This window comes from Adiantum capillus-veneris, chromosome 28 (assembly GCF_014529385.1).
Source record: "Adiantum capillus-veneris isolate H3 chromosome 28, ASM1452938v2, whole genome shotgun sequence".
NCBI classification, from domain to species: Eukaryota; Viridiplantae; Streptophyta; class Polypodiopsida; order Polypodiales; family Pteridaceae; genus Adiantum; species Adiantum capillus-veneris.
Window position 1 is genome coordinate 114109601 of NC_140958.1, and position 21110 is coordinate 114130710.

A 21110-nucleotide genomic window follows, 5' to 3' on the forward strand; every position below is an offset into this window, starting at 1 on the left:
AGAATCTTGCAGATGACAAAAGTCGCCTGCAAGCGCTCTACCTTTGCGGCAAGGCTCGCTTGCTCTGTCGATGAAAGAGCAAGTCGAATGGTGGGCTCAGCGGGGTCGGGCGAGGGGGCTTCGGTAGAGTCCCTCTGCGGCGGAGCTGGAGCCTCCATCTATGTCTGTTGCTGAGTCGAAGAAGGCGGGAAGGACGCGAAGTTCCCAGCAGGCTGTGGGGACAGACTCTTGCGAGCAAAAAAAAAGGAGGCGGGGAGGAAGGCAATGCAAACGGGAGAACAAGGGGCGGGCGGGGGGGGGGGGGGGGTGTTGAGGCGTAGGGATCGGCTAAAGGGGCGGGTAGGGGTGGGGCAGCGGCGTGGGGGGGGGGGGGGGGGGGGGGGGGGATGCGAGGACAGCGGCGGTGTTAAGCGGGGGTAGGCAGCGGCGGGGGTAGGCAGCGGGGGTAGGCAGCGGCAGGGGTAACGGGGGGGCAGCGAGGGTAGGCAACGCCAGGGGCAGCGGGGGGTAGGCAGCGGCAGGGGCAACGGGGGGGTACCAAGGGTAGGCAGCGGCAAGGGCAGTGGGGGGGCAGTAGGCGGAGCTACGGGCAAGAGCAGTGCGCGGGCTGAGGCTGCGCGCAGGGGAGGGCTGAAAGCAGCACGCAAGGCAGGGGAGGGGATGGCGAGAGCAAGGGGGAGGGGAGGGGGGGGGGGGGGGGGGGGGGGGGGGGGAGCAGCAACGAGCCTCTCTCTCTTTGTAAGATTCAACCTCTCATGCTAAATAGTCCTAGGGATCTTCACCTGTATCCAACTAGATTACACGTGTTCTGGTAAAATTTTGGTAACATAACGGCCCCAAAACTCGCCTTGGACAAATTCCCCTGCTGGAACTCACTTCCAAGGACTTAAACCCTCTGTTTTCAGCCCAATAACAACAATTATAGCTCACTGTATTTAGTGGTTTTTACCCTGTTTTCAACCCTAAACAGTCCCAAAACTGTTGTCTAACAGTGGGGCACTGTTCCCAATGCTTCTGGCATCCATACGACTGCAACATAGTCCAATAACATGCATAACCAGTGCTGGAAATGCAGGTGAGATTTCACCTCACCGGTGCCTGCTTTCGAAGTAGCAATTAGCTACTCCTGTTCCTGCCCAAAGAGGTTCTTGCCTTGGCACAGAAGCATAAGACCACACAACTGTACATACGTCAAATGAAGAGCCCTCTTGTGGGGCATCACGTTACTGCACGTAGAGGAGAGAGAGCAATGTAGAGTGTGCAGGACATCACTTCTTGCACTACACTATACATGAGAGGGAAAGCTTGCACACAATAGCTCTTAACCTGTGACAGGTTCTCAATGAAGCATCCCCCGAGCATAAATCAAGCGCCCCCTCTTCTGCGCTTGACCTGTAATGCATCTATGAACAAATAGATGCAACAGGGGAAGAGTTCATGTAACCGGCCTGTTCAATCCAAAAAGGGCGGTAGACTTTACTTTAAACCTTGATTTAGCTTTCACCCATTATTAGTCGTCTATTTTACCTGTACTTTCAAGACACAACAAAGGGCAGAGGGATACAGGCTGCTAGATTGCACCTGTATGAGTAGACCGACACCAGATTGGCCCCTAACTTAGGCGCCCCTTTCGGTATTTCTTTATTGTTTAAAAGAGGGAATAAACGTTGTGGTTCCCTACAAGCTGCCCCGCACAAACTCGGCTGAATTTCCACTGTTCCGGCCTGATTTCGGCAGCATAACTGTACTAGGACACTTCACAGTCAGTATTCCCACGCATTGACTTACTTTCGCGACGCATACGGGCACTTTGCAAAACCTGGCGAGAATCTGCAGCACGCTGAATTCTCTGTTTTCAGCCCCGAAAATGCGCCAGATCGCCTCTTCAACGGTCCCCTTGCGTCCCCGAACCTCCTTGGGGTATTAGGGTCCGTTTAGGGCCAAAACCCTAAACCTGCAAAAATACACAGCAGGCTGTAATTTACTGTTTCGGGCTCCGTTTCGTGTGCCGGTCGCATCCGTAGCAAGTCCTCGAGCTCCCGCACCTGTAGGGCTACTTGCCCTTTGAATCGGACGAGATTTCGAGCGTGAAACCTCTCCGAATCACCTGTACCTGCGGGGGATTAGTCGCTAGCTAATCCAATACCTGTGCAAGAGGCTCTTGCCTCGGCAATCGCGCATGAACCCACACAACTGTACATTGGTCAAATGAAGAGCCCACTAGAGGGGCATAACATATTGCCAAAGGGGAGAGAGAGAAGGCAGTGCGTAGCGTGCAGGGCATCACTCCTGGCACCGCACTGTGCATAAGAGGGAAAGCAAGCACTCCATAGCTCTTAACCTGTGACAGAGACTTGCAAAATGAGCCTCCCAGCTATAAATCACGTTTTTGCCTTCTCTATAAGTAGTAAACTGGCCTCAGAGTGCCAAGTGTCACTCATTTGTGCATTTTCCCGCTTTAGACCCTCGGGTCTAAAAATATCTCACCTGTAGCCTCTGTTGACTTGGCCACAGAGTAACAAAATGATCCCCATGTCAAACTGCACGTAATGACGCGAAGACATTTTCAGGTCCCAAAATAGCAGTTCCCTACATTTTAGGAGATGCTGCCATTGTATCTTTCTAGGTCATCCGACCCTCTTTGTACACTGCGGCCACATCCAGAACTTAAATGTAGCCTCTGTAGCAAAGGATTCCACTTTGGCTAGTCAATGACCCCACTTGGCTAACCATAGTCCTTGTCCAACCTTAGTGCTCTCTTGCCCTCAGGCCTGGACTCCCTCTAGACAGTTCCACACTAGCTATGCAATGCAGGGCAGTTAGATTTCCCGAGGGGTGTTTCCAAAAAGTGAAAGTAAATAGATAATAAGAAAGAAATCAACAAAAAGGATAGATAGAAGTCACACGCTGGTGACAAGTTCCATGGCTACCAAAACTTGTGTATCGTTGAAAACGCTGCAAAAACTGCAAAACAGCCCTGTAAACATGCATCTGATGCCTTCCAATGCTGAAATGAGCTCTTTAGTCCTAGATAAAGTCATGGGAAGCTCAAAAATGCAGAGAAATGGCTGAAAATCAGAGTTATCAGCTTCCAAAACTGCTCCCAAAAGTCAATTACGAGTTTTGTTCTCCAAGACTTAGTAAATTGACCAAAACATGCCACTTGGCACTCATGCATGCAATTTCCCCGCATTGGGCTTCCCGCTTAAAAATCTCTCAACTGGTGCATCAGTTGACTTGCAGCAAAGTAATAAAATGTTCCCCTTGTCATTCTGAAGCTAATGACGCGGACAGATTTTGTGGCCCAAAATAGCAGTTCCCTAAATTTTAGGAAATGCTTCCATTGGACTCTCACTGGTCATCTAACCATCTTTCATCATTGGGACCACGTCCAAAAATACAATGTAGCCTAGTTCTCGGGTGATTTTCTTTGGATGACACCACCTTGGCACTGTGCCTCGATAGAGTTAATTTTCTAGTATCCACCAACTTATTAAGTGCGGCGAGGGGACCTAAATGAGTTTGAACTGAGCCTAGACACCCTTTTACTACTGAAATTCCAGAGCCGACCAACTTCCCATTTGCGGGTGAAACTATTGTTTTACACTGGCCATACAATGTCCGACCATTTGCAACTTCAAAAAGAGGGTCCCAAAAATTTAACAAAAATCATCGGAAAGAAACCAACAACTCAAGTTAGCAATTGCCACGTCCTCGTGACAGCTAACGTGGCCTGTAATACGGATTTCCACGATCTGCGTTGACGTGGCACGCCGTACGAACGCCTCTACGAATTGCACTGACGGATGCTGTCGTGGCATTTTGTACGGACAGCCCATGGGGCATTAGCTTTTGAAGATCATATGCTTTTAGACATGTAACTGTTTTTGATGGCCAAGGACCTTTATCAACGAACCACGGGCTCACTCTAGCATGCTTCCACGTGGAGATGCACAACAGTGTTTTTGGTGTTGTACTGAGTTGAAGTAATATAAAGAAATACCGAAAGGGGCGCCACTGTTTGGAGCCAGTGCTCTCTTGGGGTGGAACTTCGCCACTCCGTGCCTCATGTGCAGTGCATCTCTTTCAGTTCACTTGTTTTGAAGCGTCTAAAAGTCTGTTCAGTTTGTTCTTTTCCTTTGGCACGTGGTCCCCTCCCATTACATACAAACTATGCAAACTAGATGGAAAAGAGCTGAAGGTGCCAATAGCAAGGAAAAGGATTAAGTTGTTCAAGAATTGTGATTCAGAGATTGAGATTGAGGACCAAAGTGTGCACCAATAGATTGGCAGTGATGAAGAGGTTGACAAGGAAGAAGATTTAGAGACAGTGCTAAACCAAGAAGAGTTATAGTGGCACATGATGGAGGATGTGCAAGTTCAGAGATTGTGGATGTCGTGCTCCTTCGCATCCACAAGGAGAAACAAGGTTTTTGGTCAAAGATTGGGAAAAGTCTGTTTCAACTTCACCTTGATCGGGTTAGAAATTTAAGATAGCTGATTGAGAAGGGATTAAAAAGGGAATTTTTTGTTTTGATTTTGTCTAAAGATACTGTACAAGAGTTAGCTTGAAGGGATTTGCATATGTTAAGGATGAAGGCTTTTCTATATTACCACCTAGGACATGAATTTTTGCGTATTACTTTGGCTAGGCATTATCAGGTTATTTACTTTGGCTCTAATTAAATGGTCCGGTCTTAAGGGCTCTTGGAAAATGGCTTTGGTTAAAGGGGCCGTGGGACTTGGGGGGGGGGGGGGGGGGGGGGGGGGGAGGATTGTTGGCCACATAATAAGGGCCTAGATTGTTCAGAATGTATGTCGCCTCTTGCAATGCGATGATTGCAAGATATGCCCAACATGGCACTAACAAGGAAGCTTTGCATTGTTTTACCGTGTTACAAGGAAAGGCTTTTCACCATTGCTTGACAGAGCCATTGGAGAAACATGTTGTGCTTGGAAATGCTTTGTTCAATATGCATGCTAAATTAGTGGCCATGGCCTTGCAATGAGGCTGCCCAAGAGCACTAAGTGGCTTAGGGCCTAGAGATGAAGCTCATAGATCTTGCGCCAGGCAAAGGATGACCACGTGACCGCGTGTTGTAGCAACAAGATTTTGTCAATAGGCCATGGCGGATGTTTTCGGTACCATAAAAGCAGCTTTTTAAGCACGATGAGAGTCAGTCTTGCCACATCATCCAACAAGTTTTCCACACGATTTTCACCGCTATTTAAAGCAAGCACCACTTCTATAAAAAACCTTTTCAATAAGCAATATCAAGGGCTTCCACGCCGTAAGAAGGGGAGATTAAAACCAAAGAGCACGAGTCCAAGCCTCAAAGGAGCAAGATTTCAAGAGAAAGAAGGGAGAGAAAATCACCGAGCGTCCAAGGGCAAGGAGCAAGCTTTCAAAAGCACAAGCAAGACAGCAAGGTTTCAAAGAGGAGCAAGAGAGCGAGATTTCAAGGGCAAGCAAGAGATTGAGGCTTCAAGAACGAGCAAGCTTTCAAGAACCTTCAAGAACAAGCAATCTTCCATGAACCTTCAAGAACGACCAAGCTTCCAAGGGCTTTCAAGAGTCCGTCCTTCCAAGCTTAAAGTACCAAATATTTGGTTTTAGAAATTGTATTTCAAGCTTCGTGTATAAATTTAAGGATTATATTGTTGTACAAGTTTTTGTTTCAATAAAAGCATAGTATCTCAAACTCGCGTAGCAAGAGGCCCAATGTCTGTCCGCCGGCTAAAAGTGGGACATTTTCTCGAGCACGATTGGTTCCGCGCCCGGTCCCCTGTTTGCGTATTGCCTCTTTAACAATTCTCGTTTCTGGTTCGCAATCCTATTCCGCGTTCCATGTTTCTCTTGCCTTTGGAGCTTCTTTTCCTGGATATAGAAGAGACATGCACGGCATGATGCATGGGATATATGGGGGGATGATCAGCATGTATGGAGGAGGGATGGCGCCACATTTTGGCACTACTTTTGAAGCAAACCGCTAAACACTACTTCAAGCCATAGCCTATGACCAATTGACTCCTATTGAGGGTCGAAAGGATTATAATGATGGAGTTGAAACTTCAAAGTGTAAAGTTTGAGACTTCCAATGGCACTCCAAAAGAATTAAATGCAATGCGAAGGAGTTGGCTTACATTTCCTTTGCGGGGGGGGGGGGGGGCAGGGGTTGCCCATTTTCCACTCTCCTTGTGTCTCTTTAGTATTCTTGTGAGCATCATGATTAAGTAGACTTTGTGTTATTTACATAAAATAAGCATATTGCGATTTTCCGGGCACTCACAATTTTTTAGTTCAAGACATTAAAATGAATAGTGATAGGTTTAGAACTTGAAATGCTTACCTGCGTCAGCAATTATTGGTATCTTCGAAGCACTTGCACATATGAAACGAGCATTCATGGACATCTCAGGAGGCCTACATGTCAATGAAACAAAATAGCATTGTAGTGAGCCCAAAACAAAGAAAATGTTTTATCGAGCATATAAGAAGACATTCTAAACAAATAAATATGAAGCACTATCGAGTTTCTATATCTACAGCTCTCTTCATGTATATAATTTTACTGTTGACTTGTACAGCAATCTTTTGTTTTACAATTACAAGTCATGAATAGTTTCTTTTATTTTGCACCTTGGTTTGCAATATATAGAAAACCACCTTTGTCCTTTGTTTTGTGAATGTCACGTGCACATCTAACCCTATGTGCATGTGGACAAGCTACTTCATAACAAGAGTTCAGTTAGCCTAGCTTAGGAAGTGTTCTGGCACTTTTGTGAGTCTGTTCGCAGACCGTGCATGTCCAGGCACTTACAGTAGATGCATATCCTCTGGTTGCACACAGCATGATCATCAGCATTACCATCAGATTCCATCAGGAGTATATTACAGTGCACAGAACCTATTTTCCCTATTTTAGCCTTCTTTCACACATTTAAAAAAATAGTGAATTTGTTGGGGAAATGAGTAGGGCAATTCTGGTAAGTCACTATATAAGAAACCTAGCAGCAGGTACCATCTGAAGAGCACCTTCTCAGCAAGACCGGTAAGAGAACACAACGTTTTCAGCCACCAAAGACCAGCCAGCGTTTTTCAAATGCACATCAGCCCCAGCGTTTTTAAGCATTGCAGATCAGCCTGGCGTTAGCAGATTTCCAACAGTTTCCCTAGCGTTTTTGGAGTTGCATATCAACCCAAGCGTTTGCAGTTCCTTGACGACAAATCCCAGATTTGCATCAGCGTTTTTAGTTTCCAACAGTCAAGTTCCGTACCGCAACCCCTAAACCTTGCAAATCTCACCTTCCCGCAGCAGATCCTCGTCGCACGGTCAGATCAGCCAGCAGATTCAGCCCACTATCCGCAGATTTTAGCATCTGCGTTTTCAGCGCGTCTTCATCGTATCGTCATCATCGCCGTCGTCAAAAACATAGAGTCAGAATTCAGCAGATACAAGATTTGCAGATTTCAGCCCTTAGCGTTTTCAGTTTTCAGCCCACCGTCTCGTCGTCGACATCGTCGGCAAGTCCATTGCATTGTAGAGATTTGTGCAACCTATAGTAGACCGCTCTCGCCATAGAGAGTGGGACCTTTGGAGGAGGGTTTGACAATATTCTAGTGTCGTATTCTTCTCTCTCTATCTCTCAATCTCAGCACCTTCATTCACAGTGTTTATCCACTTTGTTTGTGATCACTTGCACTCTCTCATTAAAGGAACGGAAGGCTCTCCCTTCCGTAAGTAAAAGGAACCCTTGAGCACAATTCGGAGGACTCATCTTGAGCAAAGTTCAACATTCACTTCCAATGCATCTTAAAGTGAAAAGGAAAAAAAAAAACAAGTATCTTGCATCTTTCATCCTCCAAAGTGTTTAATGTGTGTGTGTGTGTGTGTGTGTGTGTGTGTGTGTGTGTGTGTGTGTGTGTGTGAAAGGAGGCTGTATACTGTGTATAAAAGAGACCTCTGGAGATGCCTAATAGCCTATCATCTAGAGGAAGTACAGCGTCACGTGCACATTTAACCCTATGTGTACGTGGACGAGCTACTTCAGGACATGGGTTCAGTTCAGTTCAGTCAGCCTAGATTAGGAAGTGATCTAGCACTTTCGTGAGTCTGTTCGCAGACCATGCATGTCTAGACACTTAGAACAGATGCATATCCTCTGGTTGCACACAGCATGACCATCAGATTACAGTCAGAACCCATCAGTAGCATCTTTACAGTGCATAGACCTATTTTCCCTATTTTAGCCATTTTAGCCATTTTTACAGTGCATAGACCTATTTTCCCTATTTTAGCCATTTTTCACTTATTATTTTTAAGTGACTTTTGTTGGGAACTAGGTAGGGCAAATTTGCAAGGAAGTATATAAGAAAACCCAGCGCTAGCACTTTCTGGTAGAAGAGGCAGCAGGAATTGTGTTCAACAGGCACCTTATCAGCACGAACCCCCCCCCGACAAGAGACCTAGCGTTGTCAGCCAAGACAAAGCCAGCGTTTTTCAGCATTGCAGATCCTCCAGTGTTTTGCATTGCAGATCAGCCCGACGACAGCAAGACACAGCAGATCAGCCATAGCGTTAGCAAATTTCCACAGCAGATCAGAATTCAACCCTAGCGTTTTTGCATCAGCATGGCGGATCAGCGTTTTGCAGATTCATCGCAACAAGATCACTTTTAGCACCAACGTTTTCAATTTTCAGCATCAAGACTCGGTAGAAGAACCCCCAAACCTCGTAGATCTCACCTTCTCGCAACAGATCCTCTCCGCACGGTCAGACCCCGCATGGTTTGCAGATTCAGCCCAGAAAACGCAGATTTCAGCATCTGCTGCGTTTTCAGCGCGTCATCTTGCATCATCGCCATCCACATCGTCACTGACATAGAGTCAAAATTCAGCATATAAAGATTTGCAGATTTCAGCCATTAGCATTTTCAGATTTCAGCCCGTCTCGTCGTTGTCGACATCGTCGGCAAGTCAGAGATTTATGCAATCAATAGTAGACCGCTCTCGCCATAGAGAGTGGGGCCTTCGGAGGAGGGTTTTGACAACATTCTGGTGTCATATTCTTCTCTTTCTATCTCTCAGTCTCAGCACCTTCATTCACAGTGTTTATGCACTTTGTTTGATTCCATTGCACTCTCTCACTAAAGGAACGGAAGGCTCTCCCTTCCGTAAGTAAAAGGAACCCTTGAGCACAGTTCGGAGCATTCATCTTGAGCAAAGTTCAACATTCACTTCCGCTGCACCTTACATTGGTATCAGAGCTTTGGCAGAGTTCTGTATCACTCAAGGAAAGAACCACAAGAAAAAAAAATTTGCTTGTTGCGGTCGCACGTAACCCAAGTCCTCTTGGGCGTGTCGTGTTTTTGAAGACTGACATGAAACCCAAGAAAGAAGGGCTTGTCCAGTCTCCCCTTGTTTCTCTTTTCAGTCGTTGAGAGCGGACCATGCTTTTAGCGGCCGGCCAATCGACGTCAGGTGGGAAAAAGCAACCTTGGTGTGAGCGCAAGGCCGCCAAGGGGTGCACCCGCGGGAAAGAGTAGAGCTCGCGTGGAGAAGATCCTTCTCTAACACAGATTGCAAGCGAAAGAAGAACCTCAAGAATCTCCAGAACTGCAAGAACTCAAGAACCTCAAGAACCTCAAGAACCCCAAGAACCCAAGACCCACAAGAACCCAAGTGCCTCGTGAACTTAAAAACCCAAGACTTCAATGGATGATCATCACCCGAAGCGGGAATGGATACTTCGCATGGAGGAGGTTTTTCCGACCCTCCCCCTTCCCCATCTACGCCAAGGATTGCACTAACTCCTATGGAGGCTTTTGACAAGATGATGATGGACAGAAAGTTAGAACGCGAAGCAAGGAAGTTAGAACGCGAAGAAAGAAAAGCAGAAATGGATCGCGAGCACCAAGAAAGAAAAGCAGAACGGGATCGCGAGCGCGAAGAAAGCTGGTTAGCCTGACTCTCTCAGTCTCTTCTTTTCCAAAGCACGACACACATGATTTGCATGATAATGATAAGCATGATGATTTGCATGATCAAGATTTGATTATTCACGAGCATGATGATTTGTAGGAAAAAGATGTGATTGTTTACAAGGATGATGGTTTAGTTGATGCTTTTTCTAGCGAAGCTAACCTCGTTGCAGATTCGATCCATCACGAAGAACCAATCTTGGCTTTCGAGTCGAGATCCAAAAAACCCTCACGGGAAGTATTATGTGTTGGATTGATAAGTCAACACGCATTGTTCGAGTGTTTCATTCGTGATGCTTTCTTGTATTTTAGTCACCGTCCATATGTGATCCCTTTTTACAGGCATGACATATTGTACGATGAACACGATTCACTCATGAATGAGCACGGATGTATGCGGATTACTCATGAAGAGATGAAAAGTTTGCACCCAAGGAATTCACATTCCATGTCTCTTCCTTGGCATGACACAGTATCAGAAAGAGCACAAGAAGGATTGAGCATCAAGCATCGGCATTTCCATTGTGTTTTGCCACAGTTGATTGATTTAGATCAGAAAGTCGAGATTCGACCCCATTGTTTGCGTGTGTTTGATATACGGTTTGGCACTCTGTCACTTTGTTCATCTGAATTGCATGCACAGTTTTTTTGAAGGAATAGTATTTTTCAGTCACTTTACATGGAATGGGTATTTTCATGTTTTTGTGTTGGAAGTGGTTTCAGGAATTTTCAGCCTCAGAGATTCTTGATGGATAGATGCATGACTATAGACGAAGTTGAAGCATCGAAGGAGCCACATAAGACTTTGTGTCGCTTTCAATGCGGCCCAAAGAAGCAAGCATTGTAGTGAAGTTCAAGTATCACATGACCCACATATCAGAGTGGGCCAATGAAGAGTCCTTTCCAGGATTCCAGACGCTGTTGGCGATCTCCCTCGATGCCATACAGTTCGGTACCAGTACCTCACTTTGAAAAGGAGGGATGTCACATGCACATCTAACCCAATGTGTACGTGGACAAGCTACTTCAGGACATGGGTTCAGTTCAGTTCAGTCAGCCTAGATTAGGAGGTGATCTGGCACTTTTGTGAGTCTGTTCGCAGACCGTGCATGTCCAGACACTTAGAATAGATGCATATCCTCTAGTTGCACACAACATGACCATCAGATTATAGTCACAACCCATCAGTAGCATTTTTACAGTGCATAGATCTATTTTCCCTATTTTAGCCATTTTTCACTTATTATTTTTAAGTGACTTTTGTTGGGAACTAGGTAGGGCAATTTTGCAAGGAAGTATATAAGAAAACCCAACACTAGCACTTTCTGGCAGAAGAGGCAGCAAGAACATTGTGTTCAACAGGCACCTCAGCAGGACCCCGCCGGGCAGGAGACCTAGCGTTTTCAGCGAAGACAAAGCCAGCGTTTTTCAGCATTACAAATCCTGCAGCGTTTTGCCTTGCAAATCAGCCAGGCGATAGCAAGACGCAGCAGATCAGCCATAGCGTTAGCAGATTTCCATAGCATATCAAAATTCAGCCCTAGCGTTTTTGCATCAGCATGGCAGATCAGCGTTTTGCAGATTCATCGCGAAAAGATCACTTTTAGCACCAGCATTTTCGGTTTTCAGCATCAAGACTCCGCAAAAGAACCTCCAAACCTCGTAGATCTCACCTTCCAGCAACAGATCCTCGCCGCACGGTCAGATCCCGCGTAGTTTGCAGATTCAGCACGAAAAACGCAGATTTCAGCATCTGCGTTTTCAGCGCGTCGTCGTTGCATTGTCGCCATCCACATCGTCACCAACATAGAGCCAGAATTCAGCAGATAAAGATTTGCAGATTTCAGCCATTAGCATTTTCAGATTTCAGCCCGTCTGGTCATCGTCAACATCGTCGGCAAGTCCAAGTATTGTAGAGACTTGTGCAATCAATAGTAGACTGCTCTTGCCATAGAGAGTGGGGCCTTTGGAGGAGGGTTTGACAACATTCTGGTGTCGTATTCTTCTCTCTCTATCTCTCAGTCTCAGCACCTTCATTCACAGTGTTTATCCACTTTCTTTGTGTCCATTGCACTCTCTCACTAAAGGAACGGAAGGCTCTCCCTTCCTTAAGTAAAAGGAACCCTTGAGCACAGTTCGGAGCACTCATCTTGAGCAAAGTTCAACATTCACTTCCGTTGCACCTTACATACAGAAGCATGATAACAAAGTAAGGGCTATGTGAACATCAAGGTGGCCTGTATGATGAATGTAGAATGAACTATTGGAGAGGTGCATAATGCAATCTGATGTGACCATGGTCCCGACTGAAAAGAATTGACGATCTCGCCCATGTGTGAAGAAAGGTGCAAAAACTATTTCCAAGGCTCAGCCCCAAGAAACAATCCACGTACTATGAGCTTGGCAAGCAATGACTTACTTTGCATCTCTAGATCAATAATCTCCAAGCCTCCCTCCTCTCTAGACAATATAACCGTGTTCCAATGACTCAGCCGTGTGTTAATAGAGCCACCTAAACCACCCCATAGACAGTTGCGCACTAGGCGTTTCAATCTTGCAGTGATGGCAGAGTGAAGAGTCGTGCAAGATGTGGTAAATCAAGCTATCACAAGAAGAACCTAATTGACCACAAGGGCTCTACCAACCAAAGACAAGTGCAAGGAAGACCAATGGCAAATTTTCATCCTGATAGACTATAAAACTGGTTGCTCAACTGATACATCAATGCCAACATGAAAACGCAAATATCTACAAGTTTACCCTCTGGGTAACCAAGTGAAATTATCATGCATACCCCAGTGAAAGTCCTCACCAACACCTAGAAAAAAACCAAACGACTTGTGCCAATTGATGAGTGCATGACTGGTCAAACAAAAGGTAGTGAGAGCATCCCGTAGACTGTCCAAGGTGTGGGTGTCATAGCATACAAAGAGCATACTGTCATCTATATACTTTTAATCCAACTAGTCTAGCGAGCAATCCACATGCATGGGTAAACCTCTCAAGTGTGGTGTCCTACAGTGCAAGAAGAGTGACATGGCCTAAGCAAAAAATAAAAAGAACAATGTTGCAAAGAGACATCCCTAGCGGACTGAACGAGACAGAGGAAAACTCCGTCCAATGTGGCCTATAATAGTGACAGCACTAACAACAATACAATATAATGCAGCTACACCCCTGATCCACTGTAAGGTGAAACCCATCCTCTGGATAGTGCCCTCTAGGAAACCCCAATCTACTCTTATCATAAGCCTTCTCAAAATTGAGAAGCATGATAGCTATCGGCTGTCCTGACTAGCGAGCCTACTCAAATGCATCATAAAATCTAAAAATGTTGTCGAAAATGCATCGATCCTGCACAAAACCTGTCTGAGAAGCATGTGCCATGGATGAGGTCCAACATAAAAGGTCTCAAATGCATACTAATCATGCGAGCAAAGATCTTATACAAGAAGACATGACAATGATCGGCCTCCAATCACACAGATGGACGATGCATCTCTATCTTTAGGTATAAGAGAAATGAGTCCCGAACACATAGTGGCGAGCATCTCTCGTGTGTCAAAAATTTGTTGTAAGCCAGGCAGCATAATGGGGTTGCGTACATCCCAAAACTGTAAAAAAAAATGTCGAGTCAACCAGTCTTCTCCACGACAAGGCATCATCGAGGCCATCAATTGCATCACGCATCTCCTACAAAGTGAAAGGGGCCAGTATAGTGTGACACCATAACCGCACGCTCAACATGAGACCAACCTCCTCTCTAGCATGCACAATATCATCAATCAGTTGATCTGCAGCAAACAAATGCTTGAAATAATTTGAAGCTATGTCAAAGACCTCAACAGGAACTGTGTAACCTATCTACATAATCTCATAAGGCCCTAATAGAAGTCCCCTTGAGATGCTCCCTAAAATGTGCAAAAAATCCTTATTCATCCTATTCCTTTGGATATCCATGTCGAAACTGAAGGATAAAAAGCGAATTCAAATTTCTCAGTCTAAATGTGACTAAGAGTCTCTCTAGTGTCAACCTCGCACTCACCCGGAAACTCATCTCTTGGAAACTCTTCAAGCTGAGAGCGAATACATCCTAACCTATCCTCTAACTCTCGCTCTTTGTGCAACACAGCTCGTTACCTCTCTGTAGCTTTCGTCGACAAGCCTGAGAAGATGCAGTGATGCATACTCGAGGATACACTAGTTCTGCTGGATCTGCAGAACTAGTGTATGACCAAACATCCTTAATTGTTTGAGACAAAGGACCATCGTGTAGCACCAAGTCAGCCGCAAAAAGAAATCTGTCCCAATCATCTCGCTCCTGTGGCGCAACAAATGACAAAGAAGGCGGATGAACTGCACACCAATTGTCAGAAGCTGGTGACGTGGCAAGGCGGGGTAAGGCCATTAACAACCAAAAGTTTGACTATTGGCCGAGTGGGGATAAAAACCCTAAAAGACTCCTAACATGAACATCGTCCAGCCCAACATCGCAAAATATGAAAATAACATTGTACGGACTACCCACAATTTGCATCAGAAGCTGACGCAGCATTGTCTACTCGATTTTAGGCGCCCAACTTGCTGATGTGTCCTTTTCGAGGCTCTCCAACTGAGACATGTCCACTTTGCCCATTTTGGTTTAATTTCCTAGTACCCACCAACTTATGAAGTCTCGCCTAGGGGCCTAAATGACTTTAACTGAGCCTAGCAACCCTTCAACTAGTCAGATTTCAATGCCAATCGGCTCAACCATCTCGTGGCTGCTTGGCCTTGACTCCTACACATGAAACTCTCGGCCAACAGGGAATACTTTCGACCAACAGGTGCGTTCTTGGAAGATCAAAGATAAAATCTATAGCAATATTTTCCCATGGCTTATACTTTCCGTAATTTGCCAAAAGGTCAAGTTTGACAGGCAAAAGGCACCAGGGTTATTACAACCACTGCCTATTTTAGATCTGAAATGGGAAAGTATTGCTATAGATTTTCTCTTCAATCTTCCAAGAACGCACACTCAAAGCTCTGATACCAATGTCAGGTGCAACGGAAGTGTTTAAGGATTTAGCTCGGATCTAGTACTCCGCACAAACACAAGGGACACTTTACTTCACTTGAAAGAATTACATTGAACTGAATGATACAAAGACACGAAAGAGAGAGAGAGAGAGAGAGAGAGAGAGAGAGAGAGAGAGAGAAGAGACGACACCGAATGTCGGGTCCCAAACCCTCAAGAGCCCCCTTGCTCTGTTGCCAAAGCAAGTACTTTCTTTATTCTTGCTCAATGCTCATACAATGACTAAATGCTGAGATGCTGATGCTAATGGGTACCGATGCTATTGATGTTGGGTACTATTAAAATATTGAAGGGTACTGAAGGTACTGATGGGTATTGAGGTACTGATCGAAACTGAGGGGTATTGAGGGGTACTGCAAGGTGTTCAGGTACAGTAGGGTACTGAGGGGTTCTGTGTCGGACGACAATGGCAAGGACTGCGGGGTACTGATGGGTTCTCTGTCACAAAAATACGGAAGCGTAAACTTACTTTTAATTGCAATTCATATACTCAAGAGAATTTGGTGAGGGAGAGAGAGTAGCTTGACACATCATTGGGGACCAAAAGATGGGCTGGTTCCCACCCATAAAGAGAATATCTTTAATACTACGGGAGAATTTTAACAAGCACAGGAACGGGGCATTGCCCGTCCTCTATTCTTCTGTGTTTTGATCTGACTATTGACTAAGAGAGTGTTTCCACTCTCTTTCTGCTAGGAGGACTTCCCCTCTTCTGCAAGTCTTGTGGGAAGCTCTCACAAGGAGAGTATCTTCCACAGCTTGTCGGAAGCTCTCTCAACAGAGAGTCTATCTTCCGCTATGTGTTGCCCTTCATGCGCAATCATTCATGCATCAAACTCCAGAGAGAAACAAGCAAAATGCACGAACATTTGCTGGCTGTAATTTTCTGCACATAACCAGAAATTCTTACCTGTGCGCGCTCCTACACCAAAATGGAGACCTTCGCGATGGAATCGCACCAAACCTTGCGCAGATGTAGGATAGGTAGGGAGGAGTGAACTTCTATGAGTGCTCTGCTGAAAACAGCCCTAATCAAGGTGATTAGGGGCTGAAAACAGAGAATTTACAGCCACCGCACTCTACAGAGAGAGTGCCTGCTGCAACTTCTCGCGACGAATCTTCTTCAAAAGGTGGCTATGACTATGAGAGCCCTTGCTCTAAACAATGGGAGCACGAGGCAACCACATATGTCGCAAGGGGCTGCTCTCAAGCTTCAATGGAGGGCTCTAACGCATAGAGCACGCTCACATTTTGGGGGGGGAGGGGGGGGATGCACTGCCAACCTGTGAAGAGGGGGAGAGGCTGTACTTTTATAGACTCCAACAGGAAGGGGGGGGCGCTAGGAGATGAGGGAGGGTGAGAGAGCAAGAGACAGTGAGATTGCATGGGAAAGTGGGCCACTTGGCACACTTTCTCATTAATAACTCTAACCCTTCAACTTTTACATTAATAAAATTTTAAAAGTTCCTAAGCTATTAATGAAATGTGCAATTTAACTCACAACTGCACACATGAATGCTATTTCTGAAAACGTTAGCTACTCCCCACCACAATGCCGTACCAGCACTACTCCGGCATTACTTGTTCATACTTGTCCGACCATTTGGTCCGGCACAAATAAATTAACTGACTTATCCTAAGGCCTTTAAAAATAATAATGGGCCTTAGGGTCACTGTCCTAAGGTCCCATCTCATTCTTGTGCTCGCACTGACGCGCGTAAATTTCTGAGCCAGAAACCTGAAGCTATTGTCTACCCCTTATTGAAGGCCCGATTTCCCAATCACCAAGGCTTCAGGGTATATTTCTGCTAGCATCCCTGCTACAGTGTTCTATGCCGCATTCGGGCACACCTGAGGCCCTAGAATTACTAGTTCTATTCTAATGTGCACACAACTAAATAAATATATTTTTTCTAATACAAAAATTAATTATCTACAAAAAATGACATAGTTACATCCCACTTGGTTCTAAACAGTTGACCTTAACTGTAGAGCGTCAAAATAACTCTGCAGGATGTCTGGGTTATCCTTGAGATTTGACTCAGTCATCGACTTTGCATCTAAAGGAAAGTAATTCTTGAACTTGACTAAATACTTTCGATGTAGTCTCCCAGACTTTAGATGTCTCTTTGAGTGGTATATGATCTGTTCTGGTTGAAGGATTTTCCCAATCTCTTGGACTTCTGGAGGATCTTCTTGTACTGGAACCACGGAAGGAGAACCAACATATGGCCAGAGGAGACTAGCATGAAAAGCATTATGGATGCGCCAATGAGAAGGCAAATCCAATCTAAAAGTCACTTCATTGACTTTATCTGTAATCTTGAAAGCGCCGTAAATTCTATGGAAAAGTTTAACAACATTCCCTTTTCCGACCTGCTTTTTCAATCTAGCTTTCTCAAACTTAAGTAGGACATATTGTCCTTTCTCAAGATTGAGATTCCTTCTTTGCTTGTCTGCTTTTCTCTTCTGCGACTCTTGAGTACGAAGAATTTGCTTGTTTTACTTGTTGATAGGCAGTATCAATATCACGCATTGTCACAAGACGGGCACCACGTGCCAATACAAAAGAACAGACTGAACAGACTTTTAGCACTTTAATAACAACTGAACTGAAAGAGAGAGAGAGAGAGAGAGAGAGAGAGAGAGAGAGAGAGCACATGCGACACAGTGGCGGAATTCCACCCCGCAGAGTATTGGCCCCAAACCTTGGCACCCCTTTCGGTGTTTCTTTATATTACTTGAACTCAATACAATGCCGGTACTCGAGCTCTGCACCTTCTTACTAAAGCGTGCCAGAGAATGAGCCCTAGCCTCATATTTAAAGGCCCTAGGCCCAAAAGCAGTTTACGTGAAAAGTATTCAAACTCAAAAGCAACTAGCTCAAAAGCTTGCGCTCAAAATCAGCCAACGTAAATCATGGAAATCCGTACAGGCTGCCAAGTCAGCACAGTCAACATGAAATGCGGAAATCCGTACAGTTCTGCAACATCAATAGTCATTGGAAAATCCGGAGATCCGTACAGTTGCCACATCATGAACCTCTCCGCGTGAGTGTGTGGCCTTGCTTTATTTTAATGCCTTTATGTCACTTGGGCCCTATCGGACGGGGTCCCATAGGTTGGTGGGAACTTCAACTCCTCCTGCTTCTTAGGGTATAAACTTTAAGCCCCTCAGCCGGGATCTGCACAGTGGCTCCGTTCTTCAGTGGCTTGAAACTTCAATAGTTTGTGACATCCCCCCTTCTTGAAAGAAAGTAATCATCCACGGTTACAAAATATCTGCAAAACAACTCAAGTTAGCTCAAAAAATTTCCGAGGGTCATTTCGAGGGACAAGCCGAGGGACAATTAGTTTGCTCTTTTTGTTAAGGATTTGGCTTCTCCTTTCGGCTCTTTTGATCAAGGAGTTGGCGATCAAGGAGTTTGCTTCTCCTTTGTCCAGATCAGAACTCTTGATATTCCGACATAGTAAAATTAGCCATTACACCCAGACCGAACTGATCTTCCACGGGTGTCTTGATGCACTAAAATTACATACCCAAGCAATCTCATCCAATTAGGAATGTTCAGTGGTTGGCACATCACAATGCAACACAAATGCTCACATATGCATGTTACAAGACACAATGAACAGCGCCGTTGAGCACTCCCCCGAGACAAACGATCTGCGGTATGAAGCTACTCAACAACTACCTCGTCACTCCCCCCATAAATAACCTAAAAAGATCCGGGCAATGAGCTCAGAGGACTATACAACCAAACGCTCCCCACACTACAGTCTGCGTCGCTTGGAGGTTTTAAGCATACAACCAAACGCTCTCCAAACATCGGTCTGCATCATTCGGAGGTTTTCTAGCATACAACAGAACACTTCCCAGACATCAGCTTGTGTCGTTCCGAGGTTTTCAAACATATAACGAAACGCTCCCAAGACATCGGCTTGCGTTGTTCCGAGGTTCAAACAATACCAAAACAGTATTTCTCAATTCTCCACCCGGGAGTAAAATCACCAATCAATGAAACCAGCATTAAAAACTAAAGTCAAATTCAAATCGGCACCAAGACAGGTTTAAAACAGATAGCATCCATTTTAAACAAATTTCAAACAAAACTTTCTCAAACAATGTTCAAAAGCATCTAACTATAAAACAACTAGAAGTTAATTCAAGGCTTTGTTCCAACAACCGAACTTTGAGGATGACTGGCTTGCCCTTCTGTATCATGGTGATGGTTCGGTTCCGAACCTGGAGAGTCACATCATTCTTGTCGTGCCAGGGCATGCCCAAGAGAACGTCGCAATTGCCCAACTTCATAATGTGGAAATCGGCTTTTCCATGATAATCTTGGAGTCACTCGAAGAGCACCAATGAGCAGTACCACTTTCTGAGTTTGCCCCGTGGCTAGATCAGCTTCAATTTCTCCACCCTCTGCATCATAATCAAAGTGCATCTACTTCAAGAATTCTGGATGGATGAAGTTCTTTGTAGCTCCGGGGTCAAAGAAAATAAGAGCTTTGAAGCCGTTGACTTTGCCATATGCTTGACACAATTCATTTGTACTTTTCAAGGCGTATCCATAGATATCAGGGACTAGTCCAATAGCGGGTCTAGCTCTCCTGGCAGGAGGTGGCCCTGAGGATGGTTCTATCGTGGGAGCAGAAGGTTGCTCTGAAGACGTCAAGGCTCCTTCAAGACATGTAGTAAATGTATGTCCTGTTTAAAAACATCCGAAGCATCGGCCTTCTTGTAAAAGGGTTTCTTGTTGACGCTATGTCAGACGAGGCCTTTGAGGTTGGGTGTCACGAGACTCTCGAGAATCTGTTCGTTGCTGTCGAGAGTTGTGGTTAGTGGCCGGAGGTTCTTCTGTGGTAAACTCCAACTTTCCCTTCATCAGTTTGTAGCCGACCGCGGCATGGTCCATAAGCTCTTGCATGGTGGAGACTTGCTTGGAGAGACAATATTCCTGCAATGGTGATGATAGTCCAATGGTGCATCGCTCGCATTGGGCCTCCAAGGGAACGAACCTAAAGAAGGACACCGGAAGGTACACGTCGAGAAACCTTTGGTTATAGTCGTCCATGGTTTTGGTGGCAAGCATTTTCAAGTTGCCCCACTCTGCCAAAATCTGGACTTCAAACATAGAAGTCATGTAACTGCGTGCAAAAACTGTCTTGAAAGCTTGCCATTTCCTTGGAGCATGCGAATGGCTTTCTTCATCAAGTAGCCATCCCTAATGGAATAATCCGCTAATATCTCCCCTTTCTGTATTCAATTGAATACATCTGCAAAATTTGTTCTGTGGCGTACTGACCGACCATATCCTCGAAGTTCCTATGATGTATCGCAGAAATAGCCAAAACCAAGGCTTTCGGGACAAAGTATTTGCCACCAAATTCTTTTGTCCCTGCACATGGACAATCCGGAAGTAAAAATGTGACAAGATGTTTGCCCACCGCATCTGGTTGTTTTCCGATAGCTGCTTCCGTGACAAGAAGTAGCGTAAACTCCCATCATCTGTGAAAATTGTAAAATCGGCTCCGAGTAGGTAATGTCGCACTGAATAAGAACATGGATAGCCGCCAAAAGCTCTTTCTCACATATCTGTACTGTCAATCCCAGCCCTCATAGGCAATGACATTAGCATTCTTGCATTAAGACCGCATCCAGACTACGACCACAAGTATCACAATATACTTCAAACGACTTCTGCAAATCTGGCAAAGCCAAAAACTGGTCCTGTAGTCAAATTTTGTTTCAATTCCTAAAAGACATACACTTCTGTGGGTCCCCACGAGAAAGGGACTCCTTTCTGTGTCAAGATATGCAAAGGGGAAGCAACCTCTGCAAACTTTCGAATGAACCGCCTGTAGTACGAACACAATCCCAAGAAGCTTCTAACTTCATGAACATTCTTCAAATCGGGCCAATCACGGATAGTCTCTATCTTGGCCGGATCCATTTGCACTCCTGCTGCTGACACAATGTGTCCCAAAAGTGTATCTCTGGTAGGAAAAATTCACTTTTCTTCACATTAATCAATAACTTGTGATCT

The 21110-nt window shown here is 45.2% G+C and overlaps 1 protein-coding gene across 1 annotated transcript in view; it reads right to left on the minus strand.

The window, feature by feature from the left end:
* Positions 1-21110, minus strand: part of LOC147421125 (carboxyvinyl-carboxyphosphonate phosphorylmutase, chloroplastic-like) — an 86826-nt gene that overhangs the window by 47772 nt on the left and 17944 nt on the right. The window contains exon 2 of the mRNA XM_086504099.1: positions 6351-6424. Within this exon, the coding sequence (XP_086360225.1) occupies positions 6351-6424 (74 nt within the window). The remainder of the gene's footprint in view (positions 1-6350; positions 6425-21110) is intronic.